The sequence below is a fragment of the Antechinus flavipes genome, chromosome 3 (genome assembly GCF_016432865.1).
Source record: "Antechinus flavipes isolate AdamAnt ecotype Samford, QLD, Australia chromosome 3, AdamAnt_v2, whole genome shotgun sequence".
NCBI lineage: Eukaryota > Metazoa > Chordata > Mammalia > Dasyuromorphia > Dasyuridae > Antechinus > Antechinus flavipes.
Window position 1 is genome coordinate 533,706,838 of NC_067400.1, and position 27,078 is coordinate 533,733,915.

General features: G+C 36.3%; 2 protein-coding genes across 2 annotated transcripts in view; both read right to left on the bottom strand.

Moving 5' to 3' along the window:
- Window positions 1–1,569: 1,569 nt before the first annotated feature.
- On the bottom strand, window positions 1,570–2,878 carry CCDC89 (coiled-coil domain containing 89). The gene has a single exon (XM_051991297.1). The coding sequence runs from the start codon at window positions 2,811–2,813 to the stop codon at window positions 1,677–1,679; it is 1,137 nt and encodes a 378-aa protein (XP_051847257.1). The 5' UTR covers window positions 2,814–2,878; the 3' UTR covers window positions 1,570–1,676.
- A 15,955-nt stretch (window positions 2,879–18,833) lies between these two features.
- The window catches only part of SYTL2 (synaptotagmin like 2), a 151,104-nt gene continuing 142,859 nt past the window's right edge, over window positions 18,834–27,078 (bottom strand). The window contains 3 exon segments of the mRNA XM_051987261.1: window positions 18,834–19,938; window positions 23,212–23,417; window positions 24,117–24,216. Of these exon segments, the coding sequence (XP_051843221.1) occupies window positions 19,793–19,938; window positions 23,212–23,417; window positions 24,117–24,216 (452 nt within the window). The 3' untranslated portion in view covers window positions 18,834–19,792.

Below are 27,078 nucleotides of genomic sequence, written 5' to 3' on the forward strand. Positions count from 1 at the left end.
CTGGCATTGTTATCCCATATAAAGTAAAAAGATAGCCAGGATGTCCCATAAGTGGGACCTTGTATAGAAATATACCCTCATACAACCTCCTGCTTATTGATAAAGAGTATATATTTTCCTGAATACCTCTAGAAAAATATAAGAGTGAATAGTGTTGGGTATATTTGGGAAATGTAGTTAAAAATAAAGTATGGGGGCAGCTAGGTAGCACAGTGGACAGAGCATGAGCCCTGAAGTCAGGGGCTGTGTGACCCTGGGCAAGTCACAAACCCCAATTGCCGAAGAAGAAGAAGAAGAAGAAGAAGAAGAAGAAGAAGAAGAAGAAGAAGAAGAAGAAGAAGAAGAAGAAGAAGAAGAAGAAGAAGAAGAAGAAGAAGAAGAAAATATGTAAACTTGTATTTCCTACTAAAACTTAAAACTTCTGGACATTTATTAAGCTGGCCCTAAAAAATGCTATCTATAAAACATGCAATAGTTGGCGGTCTTTGGTGATATAGAAAGTTGATACTGGTAAGCCAACTTTATAAGGAGAAGGAGTGAAGAGTTATAAAAATACACAAAATAAATTAAGGGGTATGCATTATAATGCCTACAAACAACATTATTTTATCTAATTAAATGGACATAAGGAAATATGCATGAAAATACTTTAAAGACACTTAAGAAATTTCCAAGATGTATAATACTATTTATTTATGCCTCTGTGCTTATCCAGATAGTTCCAAGGTACAGTGTTTTGAATACATAAGAATATATATATATATTATATATATATATATATTTAATGACTAAACATTTTAATGTAAGAAAGTACACTGACAGAAATGAAAAGGCCCCAGGTATAATATGCACTGTATAGTCAATAGTAACAAAACTTATGATCTTACAAAAGTCTGCCAGGACAACCATAATATAGAAATTTGTATTTCCTGGTACTTCACTTATTGGATTTGTCGTCTCCTATTAGCCTATTGTATTGGCAATATTAAGCTAATTTGAAGCTTTTTGCACTTTACCCATTTGAATACTCTATTAAGGAAAAAAATCAATTAAGAACTGAATTATAAACTAACTGAGAAATAGATCCATTTTATATAGGTGAATTATATTTCTTGTACAAATTGACCATGCTAAGATCTACTTACTTAAAGAAAAACTTAACAGCATTTGCTCTCTCCCACAGGCATTAATGACACAACATCATAGCAGATGTAATATGACCCAAGAAAAATAGACTAGACATACAGCCAGCAAAACCTCCCTCCATATATATTAAAGGTATTTTCATATTTGGAACAGAAAATCTCATTGAAAATGAAGAATAATTTTACATCTCTCAAAACTATAAACAGGTGAAAGTTCACCTGTTGCAAACATCTCAAAGGCTGAAAATTAAATTTCCAAGAGCTATAAAGACCCAGACACAAAATAGGGAGAGGGAAGGATCTCTGAAGAGATTTGGATTTCAGATGCAAATAAATGACATCTGACAAAATTGTGTATTCTAGGTGGTTGAACCAAAAATTGATGGAACGAGGAGAGTAGTGACAATAAAGTGGATCTCAAGGCTTTTCTTTGTGTAATAGAAATATAATAAAAGGAAAGCTGGTTACTATTCCAGTAAAGGAGGAAAACACCTTTCAGTTGAGGTGGGGCCAGCAGAAGCAAGGCCTGCTTTATGGAAAGAGATGTCGGAGTTTGGCATTGAGTTCTCTCTCCTTGGTCAAAAGATCCAGACTGTGCTTTTTGAAGGCTTCTGACTGCAACCAAAGCTCATCGTAGGCCTTCTGGATCCCTTCCATCTTTCGGCTCAGTTCTTGTACTCTCAGGCTGCTATTCACGGTGGCAGCTTCTTGCTCAAATCGATCCAGTGCGTTCTTGCGGGCCGTCTCCGCCATCTCCAGCTTCTCCTCCAGCTGCTGGATCTCCAGCTGTTTGTTCTGAAGCACTCTACCCCTCTCCATGGACAACTGCAGCAGCTCCTCTTTCTCCTTGGTCACTTTTTCCAGCCGGCTGCTCAGCTCCGAACTCAAGCCCTTCTGCTTCTCCTCGGCCTTGGCCATCTTGGCCAGGGTTTTGTGGTGCAGCTCCTCCAGAGCCTGGAGCTTGCTTTGGAGGGAGCTGGTCTCCTTGGCATGGGAGCTGGCTTGCTGGCTCTGTAGGTCCAGCAGCTCCCGCTCTCTGGCCTTGGAGCGACTCTTATCTTCAGCACATATTCCCTTCAGGGTCTCCAGCTCTTTGGACAACTTTTCCTCCTGGGCTGTGAGCAGACTAATTTTGGCCTCCTGGTCTCTCAAGGCCTGACTGAAATGTTCCCTGTTCTCCTTTCTCAAGATCTCGTTCTCTTCTCTCAGCTTCACATTCTGCCTCTTGTGTTCATCCTTGAAGCGGATCATCTCTTCGTGGTTGGCGGCCAGGTCCATGAACCGCGACTCCAGCTTCAGCGTGCGCTGGGCCTGGGCCTCCAGCCTCTCAGCATCACTCATCCTCTTCTCCTCCAGCTCTGTGTTGAGCTGCTCCAGGACTTGACAGCGCTCCAGAGTCTCGTCCGCCCTGCGCTTCAGGATGCAGATGAGCTGAGACTGCTCCTGGAGGCGGGAGCGTAACATAGCTTTTTCATTCTTCTCTTCACTGGACAGACCACGGAGGTTCTCCAAGGCTTCCTTCAACCCTTCTAGCTCTTTACACTCCATATCATCATCATCATCATCATCATCATCATCATCCAGGTTTTTTAACGTGTCTTCTACCTCTGTGACTTTGGAGGATGAGGTGGAAGAACTCATCCTAGGAGTTTTTTCTTTCTGAGGCATGAGTATTCCCTAACACAACTCTCTCTAACGGCAGCAAAGGCAATGGATGTTTAGTGTTGCTATGGAGGCCTGTGGACCTTCAAACTGTTTTATTATCCCATGGGGAGCTCTATGATTGGCTGAAAAGTTCAGAATGCTGTGATGTAATGAAGGCAGGGCTGAGATAATACAAAGACAACTGTGGTCAGTTGGGCCTTGGCTTTTTACCTAGTTCCTGCTCTTAGCTCTGCCTGTCCTTCTCTCTTTAGCTCAATTACCTGCCAATTGCTATGGAAAGAAAGCTGACAGACTGGTTTCTAAGCAGGAATAAACAAAGGAAACTGGATGTAATAAATCTTCCCCTATCCCTTCCTTCTTCCTTTCTCACAGTGAAAATGGTGAAATATCAAGTTCCTTAATATTTGATAGTATAACTACTAAGTAGTTCTGAGCCAAGATTATAAGATTTTAAATGTCCTATAGATATAGACAGTATTTAAGATAATTGTCTTGTTTGAGCCCTCATAGATGGAGTAAAGATTCAAAGCCTTCAAGTCCCTTAATATTTTATAATATAACTACTAAGTAGTAATTGAGTTTTGAGCCAAGATTATAACTTTTTAAATGTCCTATAGATATATACAGTATTTAAGATAATTGTCTTGTTTGAGCCCTCATAGATGGAGTGAAGATTCAAAGCCTTCAAGTTCCTTAATACTTTATAATATAACTACTAAGTAGTAATTGAGTTTTGAGCCAAGATTATAACTTTTTAAATGCCATATTATATATATATATATAATATTAGCCTCACAATGAAAGACATAGATACATACATATAGAGACAGATATATATAGTATATATATAGATATATGCATATGTATACATAGACATATATAGATATATACAGTGTTTGCTCACAATGAAAATGGTGAAATATCAAGTTCCTTAATATTTGCTAGTATATATATATTAAATAATAATTGAGTTCTGAGCCAAGGTTGTAATTTTTTAAATGTCCTATAGATATATGCAGTGTTTAAGGCAATTTTCATGTTTGAGCCTTCATAGATGGAAGGAAGATTCAAAGCCTTCAAATTCATAATATTTGATAGTATAACTACTAAGTTGAGTTCTGAGCCAAAATTATAACTTTTTAAATGTCCTATGGATATATACAGTATTTAAGACAATTGTCTTGTTTGAGCCTTCATAGATGGAGGGAAGATTCAAAGACTTCAAGTTCATTAATATTTTATAGCATAACTATTAAGTAGTAATTGAGTTTTGAGCCAAGATTATAACTTTTTAAATGTCCTATAGATATATATATATTAGCCTCACAATGAAAGACATAGATACATACATATAGAAATAGATATATACAGTATTATATATATTGATATATACATATGTATACATAAACATATGTAGATATATACAGTGTTAGCTCACAATGAAAATAGTGAAATATCAAGTTCCTTAATATTTGCTAGTATATATACTAAGTAATAATTGAGTTCTGAGTCAAGGTTATAACTTTTTAAATGTCCTATAGATATATGCAGTATTTAAGGCAATTTTCATGTTTGAGCCTTCAAAGATGGAGGGGAAGATTCAATACCTGGTAAGAAAGTTGTTTTTTTTTTTTTTTGTTTGTTTGTTTTTGGTTTTTTTTTTTTTTTTTTTTACCAATCACACGTTCATATAAGAGGCCAGAAGTACAGTTAGCCAACAGAAATTACTTTATGAATCTTTTATTTATGTTCCCACACCTTTCCCTATACCTTCTCATCTGGATGGGAGAGCAAAAGTGTTATAGAATTGAGAAACTGGAGGATCCTACGTACCCAAAGCCCTTGGCAATAGACTGAAAATGGGTGCACTGACTGAAAACAGTTCAGCAGTCGCAATTAATCAGTAAGTCACATGGGCTTTTTGACCCTAATTCAGACGAAATTTCTTGGACAGAGACAGTCTTTAATAACCAGGATATACACAGATGAGAAATAGATATAAACTTGAGGGCACTAGCTGGTATAAATTGTGTTCCAGAGGGAGTGCCTGGGTAAAACATTTTTTGAAAAGGAAAATGCCTATTCCAGTCAGTCAGAGTTCAGATTCCTCATGGGACAAAACCACAATCCCTCTCTTTCTATACCTATTCCCCCAAGTCTTTCCAAAAAAAAAGAGATAGTACCCCAGCTAAGAACTCTGCCTAAAGCCAGAAGCCAGAAATAGAGTGAAGCTCTACAACTTTTGCCCACTAGAAATGTGCATGACGGTGATTTTTGGTTTTTTGCATTTTTTAAGGTTTGCAAAATACTTTATTTTTGTTCTTCAGTATTTTGTTTTTCCAAATACATATAAAATGAAAGATAGTTTTCAACATTCATTTTTGTAAAACTTTGTGTTCCAGATTTTTCTCCCTTCTTCCCTTACCTAGCCCTTCCCCAAAACAGTAAGTAATCTGATATAGGTTAAATATATGCAATTCTCTTAAACCTATTTCCATATTTGTCATGTCTTACGAGAAAAATCAGATAAGGGGGAAAACTATAAGAAAGAAAAAATAACAAGCAAGAAAACAACAACAACAAAGGAGAAAGTATTATGCTTTGATCCACATTCAATCTCCATGATTCTCTCTCTGAATGCAATTGGCATTTTCCATACCAAGTCTATTGGAATTATCTTGAATTTGTTGAAAAGAACCAAGTCTATCACAGCTGATCATCACATAATCTTTGTGTTTACTTTGTAATTGTAATTACTTTGTATAATGTTCTTTTATTTCTACTTATTTCATTCAGCATCAGTTCATGTAAGTCTTTCAAGGCTTGTCTGAAATCAATCTGCCCATCCTTACAGAACAATAATATTCCATTACATTCATATATACCATAACTTATCGAGCAATTCCCCAATTGATGGCCATCCCCTCAATTTCCAGATCCTTCCCATTCAAAAAAAAAAGACTTTTATAAACATTTTTGTACATGTGGTTCCTCTTTTCTTTTGTATGATCTCTTTGGGATACAAACCCAGTCAAGACATTACTAGATTAAAAGGATGTACTGTTTTATATCCCTTTGACCATAGTTTCAAATTGTTCTCCAGAATGGTCGGACCACTTCACAACTCCACTAACAATGGATGAATTTCCAGCTTTCCCACATTTATCATTATCTTTTCCTGCCTTCTTAGCCAATCTGATAGGTATGAATTGTTTTGATTTTCATTTCCCTAATCAATAGTGATTTAGAGCATTTTTTCATATGACTAGAAAAGGCTTTAATAGCTTCTTAATAGTGATTTTTGGATCAGTAGGATAATACTTGGCAGCAATTATTTCACCCAATAAAGTACCCAATACACGTAACCCAGCCTGTTGGTCTAGTAGACAATATGCTTCTCACAAGATCAGTGGGGAATAGGTTTAGTGAAACCAGCATGGTGGCAATACCAGAAATATCAGTGGTCTTGCAGTACTGGAGACATGATTTATCTCTAGTCATCTGTGCTACCTCCCTTACCCAGATCATGTATGTTCTCTATTAAAATATTTCTGTCCAGGCAACTCCCTACATGTGCCTTTTCTTACCACTGATGGTAATATATAGCTACATGCACACATATATAACGTACATATATGTAAGCTACCAATTAAAGTTATGTGATTAGTATTAATAAAGCTGATAAAGGTTTGGGGGGAAATTGGGTCTAGGTAGAAAGGTACATATTTAGTTTCAGTGTGAGTTGAAGGGAAGTAGTAGAGGTAGTGACTGAAACTAGATGTCATAAATATATTGGACACAAATCAGTGACAATATTCTTTATTTATATCAAATTGATACACAGGAGAGATTGTAAGCAGAGAGAGATTAATAGCTTAAATTGAGCTAAAAGTCCTTAGCAATAGCAGAATTAGAACCAGGACTTGAAAAAAGTGTTCCATAACCAGAGATACTCCATGGAGTTTGGATTCACTGATGCTTACATGAGAATTCCCCCTTTTCTAACATACTCTCCAATTAAGATGAAGGTGAGGATTTAGATGAAAGAGACTTCTCTCATCCACATCAACTATCTGTATTTTTATGTTGAATAAGAATTAAAGTTGGAAGAGATCTCAGAGTTCATCAGAACATTAGTCCAATCTCTATTCCATCAAAAAAAAATACTTTAAAATATCACATAACCATTTAGAGTGAAGAAAACTTGAAAAATCTCAAGTTACACATTACTATCCAGGTTATTCCTTTGACTAAATAGACTTTTTCTGTCACACTTGCCACAGAAACCTCTTCATCTGGATTTTACTCTTGTTCCTGTGGCCTCTCCCTCTAATTAACAGGTTCCTCCCAAAAATGTCCTTTAAGAAGGATGCTCAAGCTATCTACATCTTCCTTCCTCTCCAGACTACATTTTTTCCAGGGCTCTGAAATTTTTTATTTCACTCCCCCATCCCTTTTCAGCTTCTTTCTGTGTTGCTTTCCCCATTAGAATGTAAATTTCTTGAGGGCAACAGCTATCTTTCTGTTTGTATTTGTATTCCCAGCACTTAGCACAGCTCCTGGCACATAATAAGCAGTTAATAAATATTTGTTGACTTGACAACATATATATGTTATACAGCACAATTATGAACCAAGTTATTTCCAGCCTAAGAACTCTGCTGTGCTAAGTTCTAAAGTCAACTTGCTCTTTCTGGTTCCACTTTAATTCTATCTCTAGACTAACGAGGTCCTTGAGAAAACAATTCTATTCAATTGAATTTAATTCAATAGATGTTAAGTATCCACTGTACCTGAAAAGGGCTGAAGATAGTAAGAGAAAAAAGGAAGTTCTAGTCAACCAATAAATATTTATTAAATGCAATTATGTACTAGGCACTTTAGTGAACAGAGATATACCTAACACTAAATAGGTAAATGATGGGAGCAAATGAGAAAACCAAAGTGTTTCAAGGAAATTTGAGGAGGAAGAGAGCACATTTAGACTGGGATATTAGCAGACTACTGCTAAGGGATATGCTATTTTAAATACTCAACCCAATGTACCAGCATCACCGTCACGGCAGAGGGGCTGTCCAAGTATTGAAGTTGGGAAGGGGGCCCCCAAAAGTTTGGGCTCTCAGACTGGTGTTGTGAGATGTCTCAAAAGAATTTGCAGGCTTAGACCTTTTTCTAAATCAAGAAGCAAAAATTTAATATTACACCATTGACAGAGAGGAATTTTAGCAATTAACAAGGGGAAATATAAATATAAATTAACCAATAAGAAAAAACCATTAAGACAGGCAGTTCCTAAAGAAGTGGGATGCTAAGGCTAAAAAGAATTTAGTACTCTAAAAAGAGTTAACAGGGGCTTGAGATACAGGTTTGCTCTTTTATAGGGGAGAACTTCAGAGTTAACATCATAAATTGGTCTTCTGATTGGATATACTAACTCTAGGTTTGTCAATGCAAGGAACTGAACAAGGAATTCAACCAGAAATTACTTCAATAAAAGCTTATTTCGCATAACAAAAGGCTTAAGCAAAATCAAAAGGTCCACTTAAAGAGATAGGATTATCTCAATACTCTTCTGAGCTTGCCACAGAGAGAAGATTGACTTCCAGATTGTTTATAGTAATTTAGGCTCTCTAATGTCCACCTACCTACCAAAGACCCTATCAATACTTCTTCAAGTAGAGCCTAGTTCCTATTCAGTAGGTAGTGTTTGCCCTAGTCTTTCCTACCTGGAAGAGGCCCTCAGCTGCTTCCAGTACTTCAGAATATTACAGTCAAGCCAGCGAAAAACAGCTTAATAATTTTTCCCTTTCTCTGATTGCTCAAATCACTTTTTTTTTTAATGTGGCTCAGACTATAGGAGGTAACTCCAAGGCTCTGGTTGCCTCAAACAAAGAAGGCAAAAGAGTGAAAATTTTATGGTTTGAAAAAAGGTAATCTAGTTATCACTTAAACTCCCCTGCTGGAAATGGAGGGTTTGGTAATAGAAAAGGGACTTTTTTAACCAAAAAGACAAAAAAGGACTCTTCTATATTTTAGAATAAGAAAGAAAAATTTGATTTAAAAGGGCCCTTTGCAAAATACAAAATTGTAGTGGTTTTTTAAACAATTATTTTTAGTTCTTTCTTTAATTAGATTTTTAAAAATATCTTTATTATTGGAGATTCTGTAAATGTTTACCTTAAATAAAGTTTCCTGATTTCATACATTTTAATCAAATGTGCTACCTACACCTATGGGCATCAGGGTAGACTTCATACCTATTTAAGTTTAGTGGTCTCATTTTCATGGCTCTCCAAACCTTTGTTTCTCTCTACAAAGAATTGTTATGCTGAAGTTCTGTATCTATAAAAGGGAATCAAGTGATGCATAATATACTTTTGGAGAGGAAAGTTGTATGTCACAATATTTTTGCTCTAAGCACAAGCCCTAGGTTTAGAAACCTGTTTTTCCAGGCAACCTTTCAATAGTTTGAACTGGTTACACTCACAGCCAGAAACAGCTTGTTAGTCATTTCTTTTCTTGGCTTAGAGCCTAACTCAAATGCTATATAAATGTATTATTAAAGGAATAGTTAGTGAATATCTAGAAGAGAGAGCAGTGAACCAAAAGATCCAGCATAGATTTATCAAGATTTGCCATACTTGCCTAATGTCATTTTTCTCTTCTTAAAAAATAAAATTATTTGACTGGTTGATTGAGATAAATTACATTTGATTGTCTATCATGCCATTCTTGTGGAGAAAATTGAAAATAGATAACTAAAGTGACCCTTTTGGGGCACCATCTTGAATTATGCTTATAGGTTGGGTTTCCTAGGGGACAAATTCAATGTACTTTGCAAAGCACTCCTCAAAACTATTGCACATAAGTCCCGACTGTATGGGATAAACTGTGAGTGAAGACCCTCTCATAAGGATGTGGCTTCAACCTCTGTCTTAATTATGACTTGAAACTTTGCAGTAACAAGTTGAGTTATAGCTAAAAAGCTACAGTTGTTCGATTATCTTGAATGAATATTCCACTCCTGTTTCCCACTTAAATTGTCATTTAAATATTTTTTAAAGGCAATTTATGCTTTTGTTTCTGGAATAGATTTAGAGTATATATCCCAGAAATGCAAATTAAGACAACTCTGAGGTACCACTATACACCTCTCAAATGGCTAAGGTGACAGAAAAAGATAATGATGAATGTTGGAGGAGATGTGGGAAAATTGGGACATTGTTGGAGGAGTTGTGAAGTGATCCAACCATTCTGGAGAGCAGTTTTGGAACTATGCCCAAAAGGTTATCAAATTGTGCATATTCTTTGACCTATCAGTGTCTCCACTGGGCTTATATCCCAAAGAGATCTTTTTTTTTTTTTAATTTATTTATAATAACTTTATATTGACAGAATCCATGCCTGGGTAATTTTTTTTTACAACATTATCCCTTGTACTTGCTTCTGTTCCGATTTTTCCCCTCCCTCCCTCCACCCCTTCCCCCAGATGGCAAACAGAACTATATATATTAAATACGTTGCAGTATATCCTAGATACAATATATGTTTGCAGAACCGAACAGTTCTTGTTGCACAGGGAGAAGTGGATTCAGAAGGTAAAAATAACCCGGGAAGAAAAACAAAAATGCAATAGTTTACATTCATTTCCCAGTGTTCTTTCTTTGGGTGTAGATGCTTCTATCCATCATTTATCAATTGAAACAGAGTGTTAGGTCTCTTTGTCAAAGAAATCCACTTCCATCAGAATACATACTCATACAGTATCGTTGTTGAAGTGTATAATGATCTCCTGGTTCTGCTCATTTCACTCAGCATCAGTTCATGTAAGTCTCGCCAAACCTTTCTGTATTCATCCTGCTGGTCATTTCTTACAGAACAATAATATTCCATAACATTCATATACCACAATTTACCCAGCCATTCTCCAATTGATGGGCATTCATTCAATTTCCAGTTTGTGGCCACAACAAACAGAGCTGCCACAAACATTTTGGCACATACAGGTCCCTTTCCCTTCTTTAGCATCATTTTGGGATATAAGCCCAAAAATAACACTGCTGGATCAAAGGGTATGCACAGTTTGATAACTTTTTGGGCATAATTCCAGATTGCTCTCCAGAATGGTTGGATTCGTTCACAACTCCACCAACAATGCATCAGTGTCCAGTTTTCCCGCATCCCCTCCAACATTCATCGTTATTTTTTCCTGTCATCTTAGCCAATCTGACAGGTGTGTAGTGATATCTCAGAGTTGTCTTAATTTGCATTTCTCTGATCAATAGTGATTTGGAACACTCTTTCATGTGAGTGGTAATAGTTTCAATTTCATCCTCTGAAAATTGTCTGTTCATATCCTTTGACCATTTATCAATTGGAGAATGGTTTGATTTCTTATAAATTAGAGTCAATTCTCTATATATTTTGGAAATGAGGCCTCTATCAAAACCTTTAATTGTGAAGATATTTTCCCAGTTTTTTGCTTCCCTTCTAATCTTGTTTTGTTTGTACAAAGGCTTTTTAATTTGATGTAATCAAAATTTTATATTTTGTGATCAGTAATGGTCTCTAGTTCATCTTTGGTCACAAATTTCTTTCTCCTCCACAAGTCTGAGAGATAAACTATCCTATGTTCCTCTAATTTATTTATAATCTCGTTCTTTATGCCTAGGTCATGGACCCATTTTGATCTTATCTTGGTATATGGTGTTAAGTGTGAGTCCATGCCTAATTTCTGCCATACTAATTTCCAGTTATCCCAGCAGTTTTTATCAAATAATGAATTCTTATCCCAAAAGTTAGGATCTTTGGGTTTGTCAAACACTAGATTGCTATAGTTGACTATTCTGTCTTGTGAACCTAACCTTTTCCACTGATCAACTAATCTATTTCTTAGCCAATACCAAATGGTTTTGGTGACTGCTGCTTTATAATATAATTTTAGATCAGGTACAGTTAGGCCACCTTCATTTGATTTTTTTTTCATTAATTTCCTTGAGATTCTCGACCTTTTGTTCTTCCATATGAATTTTGTTATTTTTTCTAGATCATTAAAATATTTTCTTGGAAGTCTGATTGGTATAGCACTAAATAAATAGATTAGTTTAGGGAGTATTGTCATCTTTATTATAGTCGCTCAGCCTATCCAAGAGCACTTAATATTTTTCCAATTATTTAAGTCTGATTTTATTTGTGTGGAAACTTTTTTGTAATTTTGCTCATATAATTCCTGACTTTCCTTTGGTAGATAGATTCCCAAATATTTTATGCTGTCGACAGTTATTTTGAATGGAATTTCTCTTTGTATCTCTTGCTGTTGGATTTTGTTGGTGATGTATAAAAATGCTGAGGATTTATGGGGATTTATTTTGTATTCTGCTACTTTGCTAAAGTTATGAATTATTTCTAATAGCTTTTTAGTAGAATCTCTGGGGTTCTCTAGGTATACCATCATATCATCTGCAAAGAGTGAAGTTTGGTTTCCTCATTGCCTACTATAATTCCTTTAATCTCTTTCTCGACTCTTATTGCAGAGGCTAGTATTTCTAATACAATATTGATTAATAATGGTGATAGTGGGCAACCTTGCTTCACTCCAGATCTTACTGAGAAAGGTTCCAGTTTTTCCCCATTGCATATGATGCTTACTGACAGTTTTAAATATATGCTCCTGACTATTTTAAAGAAAAGTCCATTTATTCCTATGCTCTCAAGTGTTTTTATTAGGAATGAATGTTGGATTTTATCAAATGGAAAGACCCATTTCTTTGATAAGATCAGATAAGCCTTCCATTCTTTTCTTCTGTCAAGAACTAGTAAGCCATCTGGATGACTAGGATTGGGATTGGGAGCATTTAGGTGGTTAAAGTCTGTAAAAGGCTCCTATTTCCCTTTGCTCTTGGGGAAATCTTCAGGGTTTGAGTCTGTAAGGATTCTCCTATTTTCCTTTGGTAAGATTGGGTAAGTCTTCCATTAACAGAGGATTAGAAACTGTGAACTTTAGAAAAGAACAATCTAGCTGACTCTAAACCTATTTAGTTTTCCTGGGAGCTCTTTAGGAAGAATTAAGATGAAGTACTAAGGTGTATAAGGAAATACTGTTGTTTTGTTTAGACAGGTGTTCCACTTGGAGGAACTGTCCATTCCCCTGAGGACTGAGTGTAAATTCAAAGGAATCTTCAATATCTGCCAGCCAGCTCCTAAGGTTTCAACTCCAAAACATCCCTCCTTGCTTCCACTCCAAGCTGTGAGGAAATGGGAGCTAAATTGATTTTAAAAAGCAGTTTGTGTATGTGTGTATGAGCCTGTGTTTTGTCTTCTGTGTTTCTCTCAGTCAGCTGAATTACAAAGGAAAAGAGCTGGCTATTTGGAATTTTTTTTTTTCCTCTAGAGAAAGGAAAGACTAGTTTTGAAATGGGGAAAGTTTTAACTGTCACACCAATATCCTCTCCCCCCAAAAAACCTGACTTTCCTGTGGACCTAGAACCGGATAATTTGGGTCTGCAGAAATAGTTAAAGTTACAGAACTGCTAAAAAATATATTTTAGCAGTTTCTGGAGGTTTTGAGACAAATCATTAAGCTTGGCATTATTTACTAGCTAACTTAAATATTTTTATTTTTATTTTTTTTTAAGTAGGCATAATTGACATGACTAAAAGCTTTCTGAGGGCCAGAACTTGAGGCTTACAGAAAAATTGTAGAAGGAAAAAATTTACCTTCTCTGGGATTTTTCTAAGCTTCTTCTATTGGTGTCCCTGGCTGGTCTGAACTCTTCTGGGGTTTGTGCTGGTACTCCAACATCTTCGACGTGCCTCCCCATCTCTGGCAGGAAGAGTGGGCTAGTTACTGGGTGACAGACCTGCAGCTGGACACCTGGGTCCAAATTTCTCTGACCCTCTCGCCTAGGGTCCTAAAGTCCCCCAATTTCTTAAAGCTTTATGTGCAGACTTGAAAGGGTAGTTTTCTGCCACCTTAAATTTTGGAGCTATGTGTGTTTAAATTGGAATTCTGATCTGAAATTGCATGAGATAATTTCTATTAACTAGTGCTTGCTAAAATTGTGAACTTGTTTATTCAGGTGTAAGATTTTAGAAATGTGTGTACATTGATATTGAAGTATTGGTATTAGAAATTTAAATCTGTATTTGATTTGATTTTAAGTTAAAAATTTTGGTTCTCTGTAATTTACCTAAAGAGATCACATGTTTGTATCTCCTAATTAGATGAAATATATTTAAGCTACTATGTTGCTTTCTAAATTGTATATTGGGTGATTTGTAAAAATTATATGAGTTATAATTTAAAATTTTTGTCAGCTCTGCTGGACATATAGTATAAATTTTATGAAAATTATTTAGAATATGAATCTTAAGGTTTGTTTTCCTTTCTCCCTTTAACAAAGAAGTAAAAGCAAGAAAATTTGGCATACAGTGATATGTGTAATTGCAGAACAAATTGTATCTGAAATGTGTGTAATGTGTCTAAAGATAAATAAGAAGATAATGAGGAGGTGTCTCTCTGGAGGGAGAAAGCAGAGCTCCAAAATATTTGTTAGGCTTTAATGAAATGATCTCAGTGGGAACAGTGAGATATAGAGGAATGGGTGGAAGCTTTCTCTTGAACTCTGCTGCTTTAAGAGGGATTAGTGGAATAACATTGGAACAAATTGTATCTAAATATAGATTGGTAGAGACTATTGATTCTGATAATGGAACATATTCTACTCTAAGGTTTTATAAGAAATAATGGGGAGAGATTGCAAATTGAGTGGTAATTCCATATATTTGGGCACCTACCCTCATTAAGGAAAATGGAAAGAATGAATCAGATTCTTAAGAAACAGATTACTAAATTGATTTTAGAAACTAAATTGCCTTGGACCAAATGTTTGCCTATTGCTTTGTTAAAAGAACCATTCCCAGAAATGACCTGGGACTTTCCTCCTAAGAGATAGGTTTATTTTATTTGGGAGGAGAAAAGGAAAGACCCTCTTTTGAAACAAAGAATGAGTTTTTAAGGAATTATATACTGGCAGTGAACTCATCCCTCTTAACCTTTAGGACAATACCTGACAATACCTTTGGAGTTTGCAGTTCCAGGAGAGTGAGAGAAAACAAAATGCAAACAAACAGCAACAAAAAAACCCCAAAAATACCATGTTGTGATCCACACTCAGTCCCCATAGTCCTTTCTCTGGGTGTAGATGGTCCTCTCCATCACAAGTCTATTGGAACGGGCCTGAATCACCTTACTGTTGAAAAGAGCTATGTCCATCAGAACTAATCATCACATAATCTTGTTACTGTGTACACTGATCTCTTGGTTCTACTCACTTTATTTAGCATCAATTCATTTAAGTCTCTCCAGATTTCTCTGAAATCATCCTGCTGATCGTTTTGTTTTGTTTTGTTTTTGGCCAAGGAAATTGGAGTTGTGACTTACTCAGAGTCATACAGCTAGGACATGTTAAGTGTCTGAGACCAGATTTGAAATCAGCTCCTCCTGATTTGTTTGTCCTGATATGTCTCGGAAGAAGTACAGTTGGAAGGACCTTATAGATGAATGAGACTTCAGTCTGGAGGCTGAGAACACCAGGATTAAAGGATCTGTGGAGGAACCTCAAGCATGGACTGTCCTCTAAAATTGACTTTGTTATTAGAAATGTTTTTGGTGAAGAGGAGAGATTGTATTTAGAGGAATTTTAGCAATGTTGGTGTTGTACCTGTTATTTCCAGAGAAGTTTATAGGGATTCAATTGGAGGATGCTGTATTAACATTTTTTGGAATGAAGAAATTATTAATGTTAATTCTGATAGGATTCTTTAATGTGAAATTAAGATATTCTATTTTCTCTGTCAGTTTTGATTGGTTGTATTAAGTCATTTTAAAGTTATTCCTTTTTAGGGAGATTCTGGGAACAGTGATCTATGTCTTTGTCCCTTTGAACATGGTTAATATCTGAACATGTTTTGATATAGATTGGTTATTGATTTGTGTAATATTTGAATTTTAAACCCATCTATTTAGATATGAAGACAAGCTGTGAACTTTCTAGGATGAATCTCTTGCTATCAATGTAAGTAGGTAGAGTCAATACTTATTTAGGATATGTGATCCTTGAGAGCTAAATGCAACTGAAAATTTGGTTCATGTGACTTGCTATTTGAAATAAAATCTCCTGAGAACTGTAGCTGAAATTATTTGGAGTTCTGAATTCAGATATGATCGTCTGATGGATCATCCACAATCTGAAAGGAATATGCCACGAGCTACTCAGAGGAACATGATTCTGGATTGTTACAGGTAGAGCTTAGTATCTGGGCAAGAGTTGGGAGGGCACCCTTGGCCCTTGCTTAATTAAGGTGGGATCCTTTTGGCTCAGTTTCCCAGTGGTGTTCCTTTGAATAAGAACCCACCTGATTATTCCTGAGTATGGCTAGAAGATGGAATTATTAAACTGAGCTAAGAATTAGTTTTTGATTGAGATTGGAGATCAATAGAGCAGCTAGGATGGAACAGGGAGATTTAAGAATCTTCACAGATTTGATAACTGAATCCACAGGGGCTGAAATCACCAAATGAAGTAGTACAAAGTGAGAAAAGGTCCTAGGACAGAGCCCCACAGGACACCTATAGTCAGAGAGCATGATGTAGATGGCAGATTGTTATCCTTCATTTTTGAAGGTGACCAAAATGACATCACTTATTCTCACCACTATATTAAGAACCAAGTTACAAAGTGTCTAACTGTGGCTGATCACCAATACGAGCTTGGAATGCTCTGCCACAGGTTGGACACAAATGTCCTTATGAACATTTGGGGTAGCTTCTATAATTTTGTATATTTTAAGTTTCCTTTGGATTAATTCAATTCTGCTTTGCTCATAGAGCACCTTCTCTGATGAGAGCTCGCCATGCTGGATGATCCTGGACCAGTGTCTTCCATGTCATACAGATCAGTTCTAAAGAGTACCAGGAGAGAGGGATGTCCTGATAACCTAGACAGAAAAAGAGTATTAAGGAGAAGGAGAATAAGGTGATCAACAGTGTCAAAGGTTGCAAAAAGACAAAGAAGAATGAGAATTGAGAAAAGACCATTCATTGGATTTAGCAATTGGAGATCATTGGTGACATTGGTTTAAAGAGGAATGAAAAGGTCTGGAAGAGCCACTGGGGCAAGTGGAGATAGTTGAGTCGATAAGGGAGGTGCCCATCAGCAGTGAGAGCCCAGTTGAGATGGAAGAAAAGAAATTGGCTTGTGCAAGAGTCATAACCTGGGAGAGAACTGAAAGGTCAAAGGAATTAAGAGGTCACAGTGTGGACCAAGAATAGATGATGTACCGGAAGACAGGTGGAGAGGTGGAAAGCCAATAAGCCATGGTCAGATATGAGATTTTGGAATCTAAACATAGAGGGGGAATATAGAGGTGGGTGATGGCAGGATAAAGGGCATGATCATCTTTGTGTGTGGCTGAAGTGGAGGGAAAGAGTAGCTCACGGGAAGTGAGTAGATTGAGGAAGTGAGAGTTCAAGACTTTTGAAGGAAGAGTCAATATTTATGTTGAAGTCCTTTATCATGAAGACAGAAAATGGGGAAGAAAGAAAAATTCTAAACCAGCCACTGAACTGGTTAAGGAAGGGAAGGGACTTGAAGGTTTGTAGAAAATGCTACCAGAATTTTGATTGGGTAGTAGATATGAAGAGCATAGAGCTCAAAAAAAGCAAGATTACTAAGGAACAGAGTTAGAGGGAGAACCCAAAAGTGGAAATGGGGAGCAAAGAGCATTCCAACTTCCCCCTCTACTCACCAAGGGAACACAGAAGATTCATCATCCAACACTGGAAAGGATGGCCAGGGAGACTGCAGTATCAGAGGAAGCCAGGTCTCTGTGATTGCTAAAAGATGGAAGGAGTGGGAAAGGCAAGAAAAGGATTTAGAATGAATACAGTGTAAGAGGAGGGTTGGACATCTGAGAGGGATAGGAATAAGAGGTCGAGGATAGGGGATGGAGAATAAGCTTGGATGATTATCTACAGAAATTCAGATTAACTGGAGTGGGGAGAAAACAATCAGGTGTGTGTATGTTCATCACTGAGAAGGTCCCTTTGTCAGAAGCCAGAGTCAGCAATGCAGCAGGAAATGGAAGGCACACGGTCAGAGAGAAGATCTTTTTCTCCTTTCTTCCAAAGATTGGAGACTAGGCAGGAGATGTAGCAGCAGCAGCAGAAAGAAATCAAATCTGCACTAAGGAAAAGGAAATCTTCCCCATTGACTTTCTTTTTCTTCTTCCTTCAGAGGATTGGAGCAACAAGAGTAGGAATGCCTGAGGTCAGAGGAAAAGTCAGTCCTTCTTGTAATGGAGACTCTCTACACTGAAAAAGGCAAGAAATCAGGCTGACAGGTGCAGCAGGTGGGGGAAGACACCTTGCAATAGTGCAGGTGTAAATCACCTGGCAACCTGCAAAGATTAGGCAAGTGCAGCACAGGGAGGAGTTCTGTTGTGGAAGAAGGAAGTCAGGCTGGCCCTTTGCCCCTTTTTCTTAGGAGACATATGCAGCAGGGCATGGAAAGTCTCTTCACCTTTCCACCATGCTCCAGACAGGTAGCCATTCTTGTCAGGTAGGAATCCCCCGAGAGACCTTGTCACTTCCCTTGGATTGTCAACAACATATAACTGAGACACAACCTGGGAGATATTCACTCAAAATGGGTCCCCTCTGGGCAATGATAACTGACCTTAACTCATTTGCAAAGAATACATCTCCACTCTGAAACACCCATTCCAACTCAAGAATTCTGAACTCTGGTGGACACTGTTCAAACCCAAATTTCCATTCCTCCACTGACTGCTCCTTTATTCTCACCCCTCATCCCCCAATCTCCCAATCTAAAGCTGGCAAGGAAACAAACTAGATTTCATCTTAAGCCCCTTGTTACCACTTCCAGTGGAGAGTCTGAATTCTAGGACTGAAAATAAAAAGGATTTCAATTCCAATAAAAGGATAAATTTACTGACCAAGGGTAAGGTACATATGAAGTATTATAATTTATTTGGAAGCGTAAAGGTTTTATAAAATACATTATTAAAATTATACATACACAGGAAACAAGAATGGTATAATTTAGCAATTATGTTCTAATCCTAAGCATGTCTATAACCAAAGTACATTGCTTTCACTTAGCCCATTTACAGGAAGGACAGGAAGGACAGGCTCAGTGTTTTGTTAAGACCTATTTGAATAAAACTTTGGCTGAAGTTCCATCTGTGTCCAGTGGGTGGAACCACCATGTTTCTAAGATTTTTTTACATCTTCAAGGAACCTCCACAGGCATTTAGGTTTGTGTGTATACATATGTCCAAAATGAAGCTTTCCCAGATAGTATATATCCCATCAAAACACTTACATCACTGAAATCTCTCCTGTGAATATAAGTAACAACTAGATTTCCATCTCACATGTGGCAGTCTTTGCTTCATCACCACATCCTTACATTGCTCTTATTTGTTTAACAAGAAAAATAATTATTTTTCCTTATCATCAACTTCCTTCCATACCCTAAACATCTGTAACTAATGAGGGAATATTTGATCATCCACAATGGAATAAAGGAAGAATGCAGCCCATTTCCTGGCAGATACAGTAATATTAAGCACAACTCCACATTTCCCATTTTTGGGAGTAGTTTTCCCTCTGAAGCAGCAATGTTAGTTCATGTAGATCATATAACACATTTGGGGCCACCTTTTAATTTCAAATGACATCTTGATCACATGGTTGCCTGCTATTCAAATTCCTCTGGTTTCGGAGCATGAAGACACATGCAAATTCACAGTTCAAAATGTCCTGGATATCAAGGGTGTCAATGGCTTTTGTCCCCATGATGAGATTTTCAGGGATGCCATTTGTTCTGTACTTTCTGATGCAGGAAAATGAGGAAGTTGTCTTTCCATGGAGCCCCTGGGCCTTGAAATGATCTCTCTTACTTAGTCAGCTTGGCTATGAGCAGCATCCGGAGTGGGAGGATGTCTTCAATCCAAGTGTTGGGTGAGTTCACCATTCTTTCCCATAAAGAGATTTCTGCTGGAGTGGAGTCCATCCAGTCTACTTCAGTGCCATAACTTTTACCTGAAAGATTGGAAGGATGCATTTTAAAAAGTAGTGTCACACTCAATTTAATTTGCTAAACCCTTATTAAGTACCCAACTATATGTCAGTGCTGTAGTTAAGTCCCAGAGATACCAAGACAAAAACAAACAAACAGAATGTTTCCTGTTCTCAAAAACCTTATTTTCAGTAATAGGGAGATATATGGATGCATATTAAAATGAAATTAAACACAAATACATAGGAGACTCACATAATGTACTCTCAATTACCTTCATTAATGAAGGAAAGCTCCTGAACACAGATCATGGGGAAATCACAGGAAAACAAATTTCAGCTCAGTATGAGAGTAATTTTATTGTTTTTACATCACCTAGACTTCCTTACCCTTCCTTTCCCAAAGAGATAATCGCTATAACAATTTTTAAACTATTAAAAATTTTTAAAATTTTGTTTTAGAAATTCAGTAGGACCAATTCATATAATGAAAACTCTGACATTATATGCAATGTTTCACACTTATTCATACTCCCATCTCCACCCTGCAGAGTCAAGATGAAAGGTGAGAATAAAAAAATGTGGTAATAATTAGCTGGGGATATTGATGGGACCTAGGATTTCATTAGAAGGACTCCACCTTACACATTCAGGTCACACGACCTTCCTTTTCTGTATTCTCAAAGAGTCATAGAATCAAAGATGATCTCTGAGTCTAGCTCCCACATTTTACAGATTGGACACCTGAAGCCCAGAATGACTGAGACATGTTCAAGGTCCTAGAGGTAGGTCTGTGGACACCAAATCCATTGTCCTTTCCATTATAGTTGATAGGGATGAGATGTGTGATTTAATAGATTAAAGGAATATCAGGTGGGAGGCTGTATTTTATTTTTTCTTTTTTTTCATTTAGATTTTATCATTCTAAGCTTTGGTGGTACAGTGTTAGACCTGGAGTTAGGAAGAGCTCTGTTCAAATCCTGTCTTAGTCACATATCAGACACTAATTAACTGTAATCACACTCAGTTTCTTCATCAAATAGGGACAGTAATAATACCTATTTTCTATGGTTGCTGTGAGAGTAAAATGAGATCATTATAAAGCACTTTGCAAACCTTAAAGTGCTTATTATGCTTAATATTAGCAAGTGTAACATATTTGTTTTCCCTGTGTAATAAAGCTCTTATTAGCTGCTCTTTTACATATTTCATATACTCTATGCATATTGGATTCAGAAGGATTAAGAAATTAAGTTCATCAAACACCTCATTTTATAAGTAGGAAAGAGGTTGAGAAATCTGAAATAACCTAAGGTCATCAATCCATTAATAGCAAAGCTGGGATGAGAAGCTCAACTTTTCGATTTCTAGTTTAGGTCTATTTTCACCATCATTTCATACCTTCATATCTCACTTATTTCATAGCTTTTCCAGTCAAAGGCCCTATGCAGTTTCCACACCAAATCACTTTTCTCCCTCATTTTCCATGCTCACTTGCTCTGTCCTACACCTGCTTCCAACAGCCTTTCTACTTCAGCAAGATGAACTCAACTTAGACTAAAATGACAAATTTCTTTTTGCCCTGCCTATGAAGACATAAACTCTTTTTCAAGAAGGAAAAGAATGAATGAGATAGAGAAAATAACATTTGCAACCAAAATTCTACATAAATAAAATACCTATATAGAACAGTACTGAATGTAGAAAGGACTTGGATTCACATTTTAGTTTTGCTAAAGGCAAATTGTGATGTGTAATCTTGGATCTCTCTAAGCTTCAGGTTTTCTCATCTATAAATTGAGGAAATGGACTAGATGACCTTTAAGGTCTGCCGCAAATCTTAATTTTTTGTGTGTATCAAGATGTATACACATGTGTATCTACATACATGTACATATATGTATAGAAAACAGATAACAGGGAGAAAGGAAAGAAAAAAAGGAAATAAGGAAGAAAAGAAAGAACAATGAAGGAATGAAAAGATAAAGAGAAAAGGAAAAAGGGACGAATAGAAGGAAAGAAGAAAGAAAAGGAAAGAGAGAAAGACAAAAAAATTTTCTAGCTTGTGGTGAACAAAACTTTCATTTCTTTCTATTCCAAAGGACTGTGTCAAAAAATCTCACAGGATTCATTTCCCAAGTGATAAGCAGCCAAAGGATTTGAATAGATAGTTATCGAAAGAAGAAATCAAACCTATCAATTAATCATATTTTTAAAATGCTCTAAATTGGTTGTTTCAAACTTAAAAAGAAACAGATCCCTGCAGCTACATATTGACTTAGAAAACCTCAAACATTATCTGTTACATTTTTATTATTATATATTCTATTATTTACTTCATCATCATCATCATTTATTTATGAGATTTATTATATTACATTTATTATATATTATTTATAATTAATGAATTTTCACATTTATTAATTTTGTTAAACAATTCCTATTTATTTTATTCTGGCTCAGGCTGTAATCAGGAGTTTCACAGAGTTATATGAGCTTGACACCTTTGCTTTAAATCATTAGGAACTGGAGAAATGCAATTTAAAATAACTTAGAGATATCATCTCATACCCATCAGGTTGGAAAAGTTTATGAAAAAGAAAAATGACAAATGTTGAAGGGGCTGTGGGAAAATGGCTATATTACTGCCCTATTGATGGAGCTGTGAACTGATCTGGTTATTCTAAAAAGCAATTTGGAATATGTTCCCAAAAGGATTAAATTGTGTATACCTTTTGATCCTTAGCACTCCTAACTCTATACCCCAAAGAGATCACAGAAAGCAGAAAAGGACCCATATGTATAAAAATACTTATAGCAGCTTTTTTTTTATGGTGGCAAAGAATTGGAAAATAAGGGTCTGCTCATCAATTGAGGAATGCTTAAACAACTCATGATATATGTATGTGGTGGAACACTATTGTGTCACAAGAAATAATAAAGGGCATGTTTCAAAGAAACCTGGGAAGTTTATATAAACAGATGTAAAATGAAATAAAGAACCAATAGAACAATTTGTGCACCAACAGTAATAATATAAAGACACTCTTATTTATATTTTGACAAACTAACTTGAGAATTCATTTTGCATGACTACACATATTTGTACCAGGGGATTTGGGTTTTTTTGCTTTCTCAATGTAAGGCAAGAAGGTACAGGAAAAGAAAAAGGAATTTTCATTAAAATGTTCAAAAATAAAAATAGAAAATAAAATTTTAAAAAATGAATTTTGATAAATCATGAGCTCACTGTAGTTTTTGCTTCATGTTAAACTGAAAAAATGTAAGAAGTCATACCTGTTCCAAAGCCTATTCGGAGTCCTCCCAAAAACTGATTGGTTAATTTGTGGTGGTCCCAGACTGTCAGCTCTACACAGGCTTCTTTTAAATCTCCAGGCCTAAAACCATCATAGACCATGGTGTGGTTGAAGATAGGATTGTTTGTTTTTCCTACAGCTCTTGTCTTCTGACGACTTTTCCTACTTGTATCTGGCAGGATGGTACTTTGAAGAGAAATAATATGTGGAGTCACATTTCATAAATCAATATATTTGTACTCTATTTACAATGCACTTATGTAGTTCAATATAGGCTATAGGACTGGGGGGACAATGTTAGACAAGCAGCAATTATGATGCTTCTAAAAAGGAAAATATAGTTACTTTTTAATAATCTATGAAAGAAGAGGGAGTCAATAGTTTACAAAAATCAATCAACAAGCATTTATTACAGGCCTACAATGGGGTTGGGTACTATGCTAGGTATTGGCAGAGTGGCAGTTTGGTAGCCTCGAATCAGTTGGATGGCTCCCCCCAACTACACCCCATATTTCCATGATACTTTACTTAAGCTAATAGTCAAATGTATTTATCTTCCCCAAATGCACAGTAGTAGGGCTGACAAGGCAGGCCTGCAAGTATATTAAGGGGACAATAAAAAACTGCCCACAAATAAAGGGAGATCATTGACATATAATCCTATATGGTTGTATAGGAAAGTGCTAGTGAGAATTATTTGCCAAATTACCTTCTCTGTTGCCAACTCTGGTGCTAAATAAAGCCCTGTGTGTACACACTTCACTACCTCTCAAAAGTAAATTTGTTTAATGGTCAAGATCATCATGTAAAAAATTAAGGCTGGCTACCCAAACCTGTTCTACCACAGCCCTAAGAGCAAGGCAACTCTGAAGGTGACATCATTACCATTTGACAAAAGAATTCAGGTGGCTGCCCCGGAGATGGGGGAGGTCAATGCACTCTTTCACCCAAATGTGCACTTCTCCAGTTGTAGCAAGCTTTTTACCTGCAACAGTCAAATGGGAGAAAGTTCACACTCAGAAATATCAGAAAAATGCTTCTGATAGTGGCTCACAGGTACAGTATCTACTTTAGTCCAAATACAGTGATCTCTCCCTGAATTCACAATCTTAATAAAGTCATCCAGTCCTTCTCCAATCTGGCCCCAGCAATGAGGTTATCATTCTGATCCAACCCCACAAAGATTTAATAAAATAATAAATAAATAAATAACTATACACAGGGCACCGGGAATATAAAGACAAAGTGATAAAGAGTTCCTATTCTCAAGGATAATTATATTATGTTATTTATTATTTACATTTATACAATTGCATATTATATATAACATAAGACATAAAATATATTGGAATACTCCAAGGAAAAAAAAATTTAATGGCCCTTGTTGCTATGTGGCTCTCTGCAGCGACTGTGACAAAGTAGCTTAGTGGTTCCCAACATTTTTTTTTCATTCTATGAACCCCTTACAACAACAACTAAAGGTTTTATGAAATCCAAAGATAACTTAATATTACTCATGACATTTTGAAATTTTTTACTGATTAAGGTGCCATCCAAGAATGTTTTTAGCACAAGCCCCTTGGACTACAATCTCAAATCTCTAAGTGGTTCATGAATAACCAAGTGGAAACCAGTGGTCAGTAGGGGACTGTGAAGACCATATTATTGAGAACCAAATAGCCTCTAGACAATCAAAACATTAATTTAAGTGATGGTACTCTAAATGTAAATATCTTGTTCAATAATCCATGAATTGATAAACTATTAGAAAAACTGAACTACTTGTGATATATCAAACACATGTATGGTTTGAAAAGTAGGTGGGCTAGTCATGTAGTAAGCAAGAGGGATGAGAAATAAATAGCCTGAAGGCTGTCCAAATGGAAAGGAGAGAAAGTACTGCCCTTCTGCATGCTGGGTAGGACACATATAAGCCCCCCAGGAGCATGGAAGTAATGAAATATATCTTAACTTCTCTGCCCTCCTGGGCATGGTTTATGTGTTATAGGCAGAGAGGGATGAAATGGGGGATTGAGGTATACTTTAGTACCCTAGGAAGATGTGTTTCTTCTTACTGGAAAAGCACTACAAAGTCTAGGGGGACTTTGTTAATAAAGATGCTTCCTTTATTTTTAGAAGAAAAGGTCCTAGTGTCTAATTATCTCAGAAAGCTCTCATTTTCATGCATTTCAGTGTTTTCTTTTTCATCTAACCACCATTTAGGAACAATATTCTAAGCCTGATGGTAGTCAAGCCATCTTCATGGAAGTCCTATTCTTGTGATCTTTGTTAAGATGAGAAGTATTAGCAAAGATTCAGTGACATTTTTTCCTAGCTACTTAATGGCTGAATTTTGTATCTATGTACCTAAAGGGTACATATCTGGATGACTTACTACATAATTCTAATTGCAAAATAAAACCCTTAATGATCAACATTTTCATTTATAAAGAAATGGATTAAGATATAGACAAGATGATTATGAAATTTCGAGATGACACAAGGCTGGAGAAGATTTCAGCAAAATATCTGACAATTTATCTTGTAATTATATGTAAGATGACGTGGATTAGATTTTAATATTCTTAAGTGGACTTGGAGCTGGTAGAATGAATGGAACCCAAAAAAGTCATTAATGAAGATGTCACCTTGGAATGGAATCTCTAATAACATATCTACGTTTGAATCTACGTGACTTAATATTTTATCAAAGACTGGAAAAAGGCATAAATGGCATGTCTACCAAATTTGTAGATGCCATAAAGATGGAGATACCTGGAATAAAAGATGAGAGTCAGGATCTAAAAAAGATAGTGGCAAGATAGAACATTGTGCTAAACTGAATTTGATGAAATTTAACAGGTATTATTATAAAATCTAATACTTCAGTATTAATAGTAGTCATTTTAATGTCAACCTTTATATGCATAAAATAGGGAAGTCATACCGAGAAGTAGTTCTAGGAGTTTTTAGGGGACACTGGTTTATATTAGTTAACAGAATGTTATTGTGGTTGGGAAACCCAATATGATCTTATTTGGGAAGGAGTGATGTACAATCTTCTAAATGAAGGAAGTATTCTCCTACGCCTAGTCAGCCTATATCTGGAAAAGAGCACTCAGATTTGGCCATCACATTTTCAGGGTACTGGTTAATTAAAGAGAGCGAGCAGGAAGGGTGAAGAGATTGAAGATAAAAACTGATGGAGAAAAATGAGAGAATTTGGCCTGGATAAGAGAAGACGAGAAAGTTGTCTTCAGATATATGTAGGACTATGCAATAAGAGAAGGATGGACACAAAGAGCAGACTGAGGAACAAATTTTTAGATGGCAAAGAGATGCAGGTTTAGCCTTGATGCCGGGAAAACCTTCCTAAGATTAGACTTAACTGGAAATGGAACAGTTGGGAAATGGTAGAGGTGATGGAGGAGACTTCCCCTTACTAAAAATAACTGAGTGACCACTTCTTGTGCAAGATTGTTGTTTGAAGACAGTATTCTTGTCAGGTAGATACAGGTTGGATGAGATGGCTTCTGAGTTTCAGCACAAGAGAATTTGTAGTTGCTGTGATTCTAGAGAACTAACATACAGGATATAAGAATTAGGACCTAAAGAGAGTCTGAAGTGCTGGAATAATGTGTTAAGATGAACAAAGTGAAAATGAATAGTCATAGATGTGAGGAAAGACAGAGCAAAATGAATAGTCATAGATGTGAGGAAAGACAGAGCTATGACGAGATGACCCACATAACTGTAGAGACCTTGGACCTTATCTAGTTCAAAGCTCTTGCTTTAGTCAAATTCCCTTGACTAGAGCCTTAATAAAAGGATCAAGCAATTTCTATCT

Coding starts and splice junctions, on each gene's coding strand:
- CCDC89 (XM_051991297.1), bottom strand. CDS start 2,813: ATGCCTCAGAAAGAAAAAACTCCTAGGATGAGTTCTTCCACCTCATCC.